Source organism: Sminthopsis crassicaudata, chromosome 6 (assembly GCF_048593235.1).
Source record: "Sminthopsis crassicaudata isolate SCR6 chromosome 6, ASM4859323v1, whole genome shotgun sequence".
NCBI classification, from domain to species: Eukaryota; Metazoa; Chordata; class Mammalia; order Dasyuromorphia; family Dasyuridae; genus Sminthopsis; species Sminthopsis crassicaudata.
Window position 1 is genome coordinate 173,262,803 of NC_133622.1, and position 12,581 is coordinate 173,275,383.

Genomic DNA, 12,581 nt, shown 5'->3' on the forward strand with positions numbered 1-12,581 from the left:
ATATATCTACCTGCATGTTCAATTACATGCATAGTTATATGTCTCCTCTCTATTTTATCTAACAGGAAGTAGAGACTACAAGAAGTTTAAAAAAAGGTGGTGGGAGCAGGCCTACTAGGAGAAAGACAAATTGCAAAGAATCAGAGCTGAGCTGGAACACCTTCTATTCTCAAGGCAGTGGATGGGCATGAGGCAGAAAGCAAGCAAAGAGCCCAGGGGGAAATGGTACCCTTCCTTTCCACAGTCTAGGGTTCAAGATTTCAAGCATGCTTTGAAAAAGGAGTCAACATTTCTGATTCTTTCATTTTAATAGTTTAATAGTACCAGAATTATTTTAAACAACTAAACAGATAAATTTTAGTTTTATGAGAGTACCATACAAATGTTATTCTCACTGTCTCACTGGTTTGACTCAATTACTTCATTTTTTAACAAATTGATTTTGCTTAAATTTTCTTTTCTCATTTTATTAAATAAATGTAAGGCCTCTTTCCCCATCTTTCTATATTTAGAAATGATTTTCTTGAAACTTTTATCTCATATGTCATGATTTTGTGGTCTTTAATACTAAGATAATTACAGGTGTGTGTGTGTGTGTGTGTGTGTGTGTGTGTGTGTGTGTGTGTGTAATCCCCATCCTTATTAATATATTCACAGACTATACTTTCAACACACATGATTTCTCAAACTCAATAAATTTAAAACTAATCTCATCTTCTCTCCCAAATACATTTTTTCCTCTCTCGTGACATCCATATTTATGTCAAAAACACCATCATACTCCAGTTAAATAGTTTAGGAACCTAAGTCACGTCTAATTCTTTCATCCCCTTATCCCTGAAATCCAACCAACCACTATGACCTGTTCTGTAAACCTCCCTCTCTCACATAGCCTAGTTCATGCCATTATCACTTACTGGGTTTTATAGCCATTTCCTAAACTGCTTCTCATAAATGCCCCCCTTACCAATCCTATATGCTACCATCAATTTAATCTTGCTTAAACTAGATTGGACTGTGTTGTTCTTTGGTTCAAAAACTTCATTGGTTCTCCACAAATTAAAGAAAATTCAAATTGTTTTGTTTGGAAATGTAGTCTCCTTTTAAGGAATCCATGGCGAAACAGGTAAAAGGTAATTTTATGAGACATGCTTAGGATGATCCTGCTCTTCAAATTCTTACATTAAATTTGTATATGTAAGCATAGAAGAAACCATAAATTAATGGCCCACACAATATAGATGGTATCCTAATGATATACTTGCACCTTGGCAGTTAAAGGTTTGAAACAGGGATAAATCAAGTAAAGTATGTCAGAGAAACCCTAAAAGAAACTCTGAAAAAAGCCCTTCAAGTCTTTCTAGACTTCAGAAGTCATCAAGCTTTTGCAAATGCATCTAGTTCTTGGTTGTAGCCATAACCTGGGGATCAAGAGAAACTAGGAACCTGCCTTTCTGACACTGTGAACTCTTTGATGTCCTCAATACCCTTCACTATAATATGTGTCTTTGACTATATTATAACTTGAACAGATTAGATAGCAAATGCTGGTCTCATTATTTGGCATGCCTCCAAAAAGCTCAGTGATGTCCCAGTCAAAGTGGGACTGTTCCCCAAGTCAGGGTCTGTGCTCCTGCTGCATTGAATAATCCCTCCATTTCAGTCTTTTATGTTCTTTGCCATTTTTTCAGGTTGAATGGTCATATAAATCTGTATTGTAGTTATTATTATACATTTTATCTTTTTTTTTAGATTATAAACTATATGAGAGCAAAGAGCATTATTCTAATTTATACTCCCTGTAATGCTTGGTTCTGTGCTTTGTAAAATGTAGTATTCGGTAAGTATTTCATTAACTAAATTTTAAAAAACTTTTAAAAAACTCACTTTTTTTGTTTTTTAAGGACACATGTCATTTACACACAAATAATTTTTTGGGTGTGTATACCAAATGAAAGCAATTGAATCCCTCTATACTGAAGAGCTCAATCACTTGCTCCCTAAAATGTCATTTCTCTAGGCTATGTCCAGTCATTCACCCTGTAGGTCATTTAGTATGTTAAATCCCTTCACCTCCTTTCACTATGCTTGCTGTTGCTTCTCTTCACATGTTCCATCAAGTACAGCAACGTCCTTTCTACAATGTTGTGGCCAGAAGTGAACTTGCAATGTCACCTCATTATAGCATATCTCACTTTACCCCAAAGCCTCAGTCATTTAACATCTGCCTCCTAAAAGAATCCAAAGGATGTGAGCTGTCTGCTTGTTTAAGCAATTATTTGTTTCTCTCTGTCTGGAAGTCCTCTCAGGATGATTTATACTCCCCTTCTACTCAAAAGCATTTACAAAGCAAATACACTTAAGTTAAAATAATGAAAAAAAGACCAAAATGAGTTAAAAGAAGCAGAATACTACATGCTAAAATCTTAAGTCACCTTGAAACAATTTTTCCTTTTGGTTGCTTAGAGGGAAACAGAGATATAAAGCAAACTTCTAGAAAGGAAGAGATAAAATCTGAACAAAAAATTCTTCTCAACTCAGAGATCTTTTTTCTAGTTCTAAAGTTGTGGAAGAACCCAACTATCTAAAGTCCTTCTCTCCTTTAGTTCGTCATTTTTTAACCAATTCTTTCTTCTTTCTTTCCCCTTTCTCCCTAAAGGTATCATTTCATAATAAAATGTTCACCCAAACCACAGTCTCTGCTTTCAGGAAATATATATATTGTAATAAGAGAGGCAAGCAAATTACCAAACACATGAGAAACATGGGGATTGATTAAAGTAATCTCAGAGAAGACTAGCAGCTGGGGGAAACCAGATCAGGAATATACATCTTCCTGATACCCTCTCTTAGCAGTTTAAGTACATAATGCTATGAGGCCTCTATTACAAATACCAAAACAATATTTATTTTTTGAGAATTTGAGCCAAAAGTGAAATTAGCAATGCTTTCCTGCATCATTTCTGTTTCAGCAAGAAACTTGCTGGGGGCAAAGACTTTATAATTAAATTAGATCAGCATTCTGTCCAACCACCAGCCTTATTTTAACATTCCTTGACTTTTTCCCTAACTTGGGGAAAAAGTCTCTAATGGCATTACCCTCTTTACCTGGCATCCCTGTTTTGTTGGTGAAAGTTTTTGATCCACTTGGAGTAGGATGACCACTAGGGGACACAGCATCCGTAGAACATGTGGTACCTAAAGTCTCCAGTTCTCCTCGATTTGAGGAGAATACCAAATCCAAGGAAGGTAATTTTAGCATACATTCTACTCTTGATACTGGTAAACAGCTGAATTTGATCTGAGAAGGCTAAAAAAGTAAACACAAAAGAAGGATTAACAAATAAATTATTTTATTTTTTTAAAAATCAATTCCCCATTGGCGCCAAAAGGGAATGAATGATATTTATTCAGGTGATAAACCTGATATGATGTACTCAATTGTCTCTGAAAATGTTTGTAATGATTTTTTTTTTTTGCTTACTGTATAAACAGATCACTGAGAATCAAACCCAAACTTGGAAAAAAAATTCATTTTCACATCATATCTAATTTTGGGGAGAATTCATTCTGTATCAATGACTATGTCTTCCACAACTCTATGGCTCTTCTCAAAAACATATTTTCCTAAAAGATAACAGGTATCTTGGAAAGAGAAAGGACAGAGACTAGCAAAGAGTGAAATGTGAAGCTTGGATACAAGGAACAAACATGTTCTATATCAAGAGCAACTTGAGACTCTTAGATTAAGCATCCATCACAAAAGTGATCTTTTTTTTTAAAAGCAGTGAATTATATCTATTAAGGAAAAAAAAAACAAAACCCCAAAACAAGAAAACCATATAGTGAGGGCAAAAAAGAAAGGATAAGTAATAAAGGACAGAGCAGAGGGAACTCTCAGGAATACTATTCATCCCTCAACCCTAAGACAGTCAAGATTCTTGAGGACTTTTAGCTCATCTTCCATCCAGTCCTAAACAATGCCTTTATCTACATTTTAGAGACTATTTATAATGTTTTTAAGCAGACTAGCATGCCTTGGTATTTCAGTGATGTAGCAACCCGCCTCCCCCCCCACATACAAGTCCTCCTCTTGTATGTGTAACATGACCATATATGTGAGGGGGAGGAGATTGCAGGGGGAAGGAGAAGAGGCTGGGGATGGTGGGTAGAAGGTGACAGTCTTTCTGGGCTCCTATGTAGGGTAAAATTGGGGGAGGCTGGAGTCCAAGAACCAAGATGTTTAATTTGAGCAAGGCTCATCACCAAGTAGTCCTCAAGGGGAAGAACTCTGATCACAGATTCTTGTAGGCTACATTTTATGATCTATGTCTGTGAAGCAAACTCATGGGCTCATTATGGTTCCTTTAAGTAGTTAATGAGACATCATGTATTTTTAGAATAGTAACTCAGTCAAGGATATAAGGAATGTGAGTCTGCACAGAAAGCTATTGTAATAGTAAATAAAAGGAATGCATTTTCTTCCATTCATGGTGCCAGCTAAGGGTCTTCTATTATGCCTTGTCTTACGTTCTTATTATAAAAAAGTATGATTCGTGAGGTTATTGGATTTAAATATTCATCTTCTATACATCTATACAATGGTCAAAGTCACTAAAAGTGAGACTATCACAACCAATACATTCCAAATGGTTGGAGTGGTTGTCGAGCAAGAATGGGATGGGCAGCACCCAAGAACCGAAGGGTTGAGGTTATAGATGTGTCCTCTCCTCTGATGGGTATCCAGTTCTTCCTCCTCCTCTTGGAGGAGGCCTTAGCCAAAGGAGAAAAAAAGGGAAGAAATCTCAGGAAAGGGAGGGAAAGAGGATATGTTGGCATTCGAGGCAGTGGCATACCCAGATGCTAAATGATGTTGTTCCCCTCCCCCAGAGCCTTGCTTGCTGTGGGGTAAGCTGGAACTTGAGCTGGGCTGGTGGATGAGACTAGACTGGTCCTGGTTTGCTATGCTTGATCTTGGACCTGTAAGTAAAGGAGGTTCCTGCAGGTGGGATGAAAATCCTATGACTTTCTTATGTCCCAATTACATATAGAGCACTGACATGAAAGTTTAAAGATTTGAAAGCTCTCCCTTCTCCCTAAACCTTCCTTTTCTCCTTTACAAACGATGTGATCTTAGATGAATCATATAATTTCTATGGGTTTTCTCACTGGTAAAACTGAAGGTTTAGCCAAGATTATCCCTGTGGTTCCTTCCAGCTGTCTATGATACTATGAGTCTGTGAGAATGAATGCTAAACAGCATTATTTATGTTGTACAACTTAATATACTTTGAATCAAATGTGAGCTAAGAAATACTATGTGACTTGTTAGAGGAAATGTGACAATTTTTTAAAAAGGGAAACATCATTAAATCAAATTAGGAAATTATAGCCTTCTGGCAAGATTAGTAACTAAGACTTTTTCAGATTTAGGTAAATTTAAGAATTATTTTTAAAGTTAAAAAAAACTACTAGACCAATGATAAAATCACCTGAACTCGGACATAGACCACGACATCCACAGGGAAGGAGGAGTAGGCAGAAGTTGAAGATGATACTAATGATGTTGTTGACTCTTCCATTGGGTCTGGTATTTCAAAATGCCCCATGTCTTCATCTTGTGAGCTAACAGCTGTTAAGAAATAAACAATTATTTAACACTGTAATAGCAATCATGTCTTTATAAAGTTATATCAGATTTGGGTCTAAGGTCCCTCCAAGAAATGTCTATCTAATAGCAATAAGAACAACAATCCCTTTAAAGGGCCAAGTGTACTTGAAACAAATAATCTTACAACAAAAGTGTTAACTCAGTGGAAGTGAGATAATGATTCTCTCCTTTACATGTACTTAGTATTTAGTATAGTTCTACAAGTTGACACCTATTCTACAAGATTGACACCTATGATGATGTACTTATAATAGAGTATATAAGATCTGGGAAGGAAGACAGACTGGGAGACAGAGAAGACAGAGGACTAGAGGCTGGAGTACAAACTTGACCCTCATGGTGGTTGTTCTGTTTCCTTCACTTCTCTACTGAGACCAAGGTACATCTGAAGGTCCCTCAGAAAGCTAACCCAGCCCCAGGTGAAGGAGGAAGACTGTAAAGGAGATAATAAAAACTTTGGACTTTATTCCTGACTATTCTTGTGGTGATTATTCTGCTGAAACCAAGGCCTATTCGGAGGATCTCCAGAAAAATAGCCCGGATATTCCCCTCCCCCCAGTCTAATCCAGGGCTGCGCCTTCAGGGAAGGAATGGCAAAGAAGGGGAATGCTAGCCAGGATGATGTGGAGTAGGGAACTTTGTGTACTCTTGGTTTCAACATAAGGGTAGGACTGATCGCTGACCAAAAATAAAATGCTTTTCACAAAAGTTGGCAATCTTACAAATTGAATAAGAGACATTTTAAATTATAAGGAAGAGGATGAGAGAAGTCTGCCTTATGGATATCCCCGGACTAGTTAGATGCTAGTAGTAGAAAAGTAGAAGGGCAGGGAGATACTGGAAAAATTCATAGGAGATACAAATCAAGCAAGGAGCCAATAAAACCAGACCCATGGCCTCTACTGAATATTGTTTAGACTTGTTTAGACAGTGTTGGCAACATATATATATATAATTTTAAAGTGCATGGACTTACATTCCCCTAGTTTTCCAGCCCTATGATGCATTGATGACAACTGACAATTGAGGGAAAGAAGCATTTACTAGATTTTTCTGCCAAACAGAACAAGTTCTCCCCTGGAAATAAAAGACAGGAAGGATTCTCAGGAGACTGATTTTCTAGATAAAGAGATAATAAGAGTATGTATGCCTTGTTACACTTGATGAATTTCAGCCCAGAAGCCCTCTAGTTTCAGGTCCTCCAAGAACGAGAAGATGTGACTGGTAAATCACTCTAAAGAATATTAGAAAGATCACAGAGAATGGAGAAGGGCCAAAGTCCCAATTTTGAAAAAAAGAGTTTGAAAACTGTAGGCCAATGAGTTTGCCTTAAATTCCTGGGAAAATTATAGAAATGCTAATTAAAAAGATAGTTGCAAAAATTCAAGGAGGCAGAGATTTCTAGAAGCCAGTATGTCACATTGATCAAGCACAGATTATGTCAAAACAAAACAAACAAACAAAAACTACTTAAAAGAGCAGATGAGAATGCCTAGATATTTTTTCCTGAAAGTATATTATTTTTTCTAGTTATATGTAAAAATGGTTTTCAACATTCATTTTTTTCTAAGATTTTGAGTTCCAATTTTTTTTCTTCCTCCCCTAGAAGGCAATTTAATATAGATTATACATGTATAATAATCTTAAACATATTTCTTTATTTGTCATATATTGTGAAAGAAAAATCAGATGAAAAGGGAAAAAACCATAAGAAGGAAAAGAAAACAAACAAAAGAAAAAGTGAAAATAGTTCGCTTTGATCCATCTTCAGTCTCCATATTCTATCTCTGGATGCAGATGGCATTCTACCTTTGATCCCTGGTATGCCTAGATTTTTAGCAAAGCTTTGGATCAAATGTCTTCCATTACGTTTGTGAAGATGGATAGGATACAAATTACACTTGACAAAGTATGCTCTATATAGATCAAGGGACTTGTCTGTGATGGCTAGAAAAATTCTAGAATATATAATGAAAGGGGTTGGACTCTGAGATACCACTACACACCTCTTAGATTAGCTAAGATGACAGGAAAAGATAATGAGGAATATTGGAAGGGATGGGGAAAGCTGGGACACCAATACATTGTTGGAGGAATTGTGAACAGATACAACCATTCTAGAGAGCAATCTGGAACTATGCTCAAAAGTTATCAAACTGTGCATACCCTTTGATCCAGCAGTGTTACTACTGGGCTTATATCCCAAAGAGATCTTAAAGGAGGGAAAGGGACCCACCTGGGCAAAAATGTTTGTGGCAGCTCTCTTTGTAGTGGTTAGAAATTGGAAATTGAATTGAAATCTCCAACTGATGGGCAGTTGGAGAATGGCTGAATAAATTCTGATATATAAATATTATGGAATGTTATTGTCCTGTAAGAAATGACCAGCAGGATGAATACAGAGAGTCCTGGAGAGACTTACATGAAATGATGCTCAATGAAATGAGCAGAACCAAGAGATCATTGTACATGGCAACAACAATACTATATAATGATCAATTCTGATGGACGTGGCTCTCTTCAACAATGAGATGATTTGAGCCAGTTCCGCTTGTTCAGTAATGAAGAGAATCAGCTACACCCAGAGAAAGAGAGCTATGGGAAATGAGTGTAGACCACAACAAAGCATTTCTACTCTTTCTGTTATTATTTGCTTGCATTTTTGTTTTCCTTCTCAGGTATTTTTTATTTTCTTTCTAGATCCAATTTCTCTTGTGCAGCAAGATAACTGTATAAATATGTATACATATATTGCATTTAACATATACTTTAACATAATTAATATGTATGGGACTACCTGACATCTAGGGGAGGGAGTGGGAGTGAAGGAGGGGAAAAGTGGGAACAAAAGGTTTTGCAAGGGTCAATGTTGAAAAATTACCCATGAATGTGTTTTGTAAATAAAAAGCTATAATAATAATAATTTTTAAAAAAAGAAAAAGAAAAAAAAGGAAAAAAAAAAGAAAGAAAGGGTTGGAAAAGATCTAAAAAGCAGGATCTGGTGATTACTCAGAGTGATTTTGGCAGTTTCAACATGCACAGGTCCTGTGAGACTTACTTTTTTATTTTTTTCAAATATTTACTAAGATGAATAGAGTTTACCTAGATTTCAGCTAAACATTTGGTCAAGTATATTGTACTAATTTTGTGGAGAAGATGCAGAGATACAGATTCTATGGCAATAGAATCTGATGGACTAAGACCTGGATGGCTAGTTGACTGGACAGGAGTTGTTCATCTTTTAACGTGAATGTGGCAGGAGGTCTCTAGTGGGGAACTTTAAGTGATCTATGCTTGATCTGGTGCAGTTAAATATTGCTGTCAATTTCAGATAACTCAGCTTATCAAATTTATTGATGACACAAAGCTGGAAGAATTAACAAAACATTGATTGACAGGATCCAAAAAGATCTCAACAGATTTCTGACTAGTAAAATGAAATTTAAGACAGTATATATTGTAGTGGTAATTCCTTTTAGGGTTGAGTTGGATTAGATGCCCACTAAGGTTATTTTCAATCTCTAATTCTGTGATTTTTTTTTTTAATATTTTATATACCAAGCTCCTAGGGTAGCACAATAGTTGGCACATAGTAGTTCCTGATGACTGTGACTTTTTCACTTCGTTTTCACAACAAATTTTGTGAGATATGTAGTTGTTACTGTTTCTTACAGATGAAAAAACGGATGCTCACACATCCAAAGAGATGTTAAGAGTAGTATCTACAGCAAGGTTTCTCTTGATTCCAATCCCAGAGCTTTGGTCACTTAGACCATGTGACTTCTCAAATGCAAAATGTGCTTCATGATCTCCCTTATCCTTCCTCTTCTTCTCCAATTCCAAATATCTGAGTACCTAGGTTCCAATTATTTCCAGCAAGTCTCTGCAAACTTAAGCTCCCCAGAAGCCAGAAAGGAATATTACTTCCTCTTTAAAACTCAATTTCTGTAAAATTATGGATTAGGCTAGATAATATCTGATTATCTTTTACACTTATATGATGCTAAATATGATCAAAACAGTTAAGAGGGAAAGGAGAGGTAAATGTGTCTCTAAAGACATATAAAAGAAAAGAAAAAATGGCTTACCAGTATAGTTTCTTTCAATTGGTGTAATGGGGATGGTTTCCAAGGCTTTCTCCAGAAAATCTAATAGACAGGGACTAATCACCATTTCTTCTGGTAGTGACTGAAGAGCTACCCAGGCATATAATTTTGCTGTTTTTACTCCTCCACTTCCTTTTCCTTTTGCTGAAAACAGAAGTGTAAAACTTATTAAATGCTTGAATCATTTCATTAAAGTAAAAACAGATTTCACTGTTATAGTTGTACAAGTCATGATTACAAGATGCATAGTAGTAATACAATGAACCAACTAATATAAATAAGTATTGCTTTTACTCAAGAACAACACAACAAAGCAGAAATAAGATGATATTAGAACTCAAGGATCATTAATAATTACTAATACAAAGGTTCTTTCTATTTACTCTAGGTCATATACTTTGATTCAATTCCCAACTTTAATTATTTTAAGTAAAACATGATAAATTGCAGTAAATATAAAAATGGCAAAGGAAGATTATAAGCAGAGTATGTCCTTAACATGTTTTTTTTAGGTATCTGGAACTAAATCTAGAAAAATTTGTCAAAGCAATCAGAGATTTTCCCCTAAAGGGAGAGGGAAATATTATCTTAAAACCTCTTGATTTTTCCCTTTTCCTTAGCTCCCACATTCAATCACTTGCCAATACTTTCTTGATAGCAATGTCACACACACACAATTTGGAAGCATTTATTCTCCTGAGGATACAAAACAAGGAAGGATAATAAGATCATTTGAGGAGGTAGCCCAAGGTCTTTAGCTGAGAAACAAGGACACTTAGACTGGGCCCAAGCAATAGTAGTAATATTAATCTCAATCAAGAGAATGCAGTATAGGGAATGAATTTCAGATTACTTTCAGATTACATGATGAAGGGCTTCAAATGACAAGTGGGACACTGAGAGGAAGGAGCATGGTCATTTTGGTAGCTGTCACAAGAGTTTCCAAGAGTGAGAGGTGATAGTAACTAAGGAAATGGCCATGAGATGAGAAAGAAAGGAGGTGCCAAAGAGTTGATCAGACATGGGAGTTGACTGGATATGGGAGGCAAGGGGCAGTGTAGATTCAAGGATGAAATTAATGTTTCAAATTTGGGTAATCAGAAGGTTGGCAATAACAGGGAAGTGTGGAGGAGGGGCAGGTTTAGGGTATCTGAGAGAAGAAGCTCCATTGAGGATAAAAACAAGCAGCTGGGAATGAGGCCGGCGTTTGGGCCAGATAGATTCACATATCATTTGTATGCAGGTGATATTTGAACCCACAAAGAGTTTGAGATCTGTACAAAAAGAGCATGCAGAGAGAGGGGGGAAATCCACAGCTGATACCAACAGATGTGGGACAGATGAGCCAGGGAAGAAGACTGAAGGAATATCCAGAAAAGGAAAACACAAAAATCCCCAGAAGGGATTGTTTTCTCTTTTTGACTTTACATTCAATAACAACTAACACAGTGTTTTGTATATAATGAACATTTGTAATAAATATTTTATCAATGAAGTTTTGGTAAACAAGTAAATTAAATAAGTAAATAATTCCCTGAAAACTAGAAGAGATCAGAGATCATAAAACAGCAAGAAATATTAGAACCAAATAAAATGACTGGAAAAATTCTAGAAAATGTAAGATACATGATTAAATAAATACTGATTAGGTGAAATGGCCAATGAGAGATAATTTATCTCTAGACTCCCTGAAAACAATTTACAGAAAAAAAAGTCTAGACAAAATCATAAATGACAACAGCCAAGACCTAAGAGAACCAGACTTAAATCAGGAAACAATCCACAAATACCTCCTGAAAGATATTCCCAAAGTCCCAAGAATGTCACAGTCTAAATCAGAGTTCCTATATCAGATAAGTTTTGAAAGCATCTAGATAGAAACAGTTCAAGAATCAAAAAGTCACAGTCAGTTTCTCCTACACATGAGAGGAGGTATGTACCATCCCCAAAAGCAAAAGAGATAGATTTTCCTGTTTTCCTAGCAATTTTTTGTCCAATAGTGAGTTCTTATTCCAGAAGCTGGAGTCTCTGGATTTATCAAACACTAGATTACCATAGTCACTGACTATTACGTCTTATGAACCTAAGCTATTCTACTGATCCACTACTTTTTCTTAGCCAGTACCAAATGGTTTTGATGACCACTGCTTTATAATATAATTTTAGGTCAGATACAGCTAGGTTACCTTCCTTTGCATTTTTTCCCATTAATTTCCTTGATATTCTTGATCTTTTGTTTTTCTAGATGAACTGTTGTTATTCTTTCTAGCTCTATAAAGTAATTTCTTAGCAGTTTGATTTTTATGGTACTGAATCAGCAAATTAACTTATGTATAATTGTCAGTTTTATTCTATCAGCTCAGCCAACTCATGAGTATTTGATATGCCAATTATTTAGATCTAACAATTTATATGAGAAGTGTTTGTAATTGTGTTCATATAATTTCTTGCTTTCTCTTGGCAGATAGATTCCCAAATATTTTATATTTTCTAGTTATTTTAAAACAGAATTTCTCTTTCTATCTTTTGCTATTGGGCTTTGTTGGTAACATACAGAAATGCTGATGATTTATGTGGGTCTATATTCTTCAACTTTGCTAAAATTGTTAGTTGTTTCTAATTGTTTTTAGTTGATCCTTTAAATATAACATCATATCATTTGCAAAGAATGATAATTTTGTTTTTTCATTACCTACTCTAATTTGTTGAATTTCTTTACTTTTTGCTAAAGCTAACATTTCTAGTACAAAAGTGAACAATAGTGGCGATAATGGGCATATCATCATATCACTTCTAGTCTTCTT

The 12,581-nt window shown here is 35.6% G+C and overlaps 1 protein-coding gene across 7 annotated transcripts in view; it reads right to left on the bottom strand.

Annotated features, from left to right (window-relative positions):
• Positions 1 to 12,581, bottom strand: part of BLTP1 (bridge-like lipid transfer protein family member 1) — a 232,472-nt gene that overhangs the window by 26,464 nt on the left and 193,427 nt on the right. For all 7 annotated transcript variants that reach the window (XM_074274114.1, XM_074274117.1, XM_074274118.1 and 4 more), the window contains 3 exons: positions 9,760 to 9,921; positions 5,493 to 5,632; positions 3,109 to 3,310 (listed from right to left, as the gene is read on the bottom strand). In XM_074274114.1, coding sequence (XP_074130215.1) covers positions 3,109 to 3,310; positions 5,493 to 5,632; positions 9,760 to 9,921 — 504 coding nt within the window. The remainder of the gene's footprint in view (positions 1 to 3,108; positions 3,311 to 5,492; positions 5,633 to 9,759; positions 9,922 to 12,581) is intronic.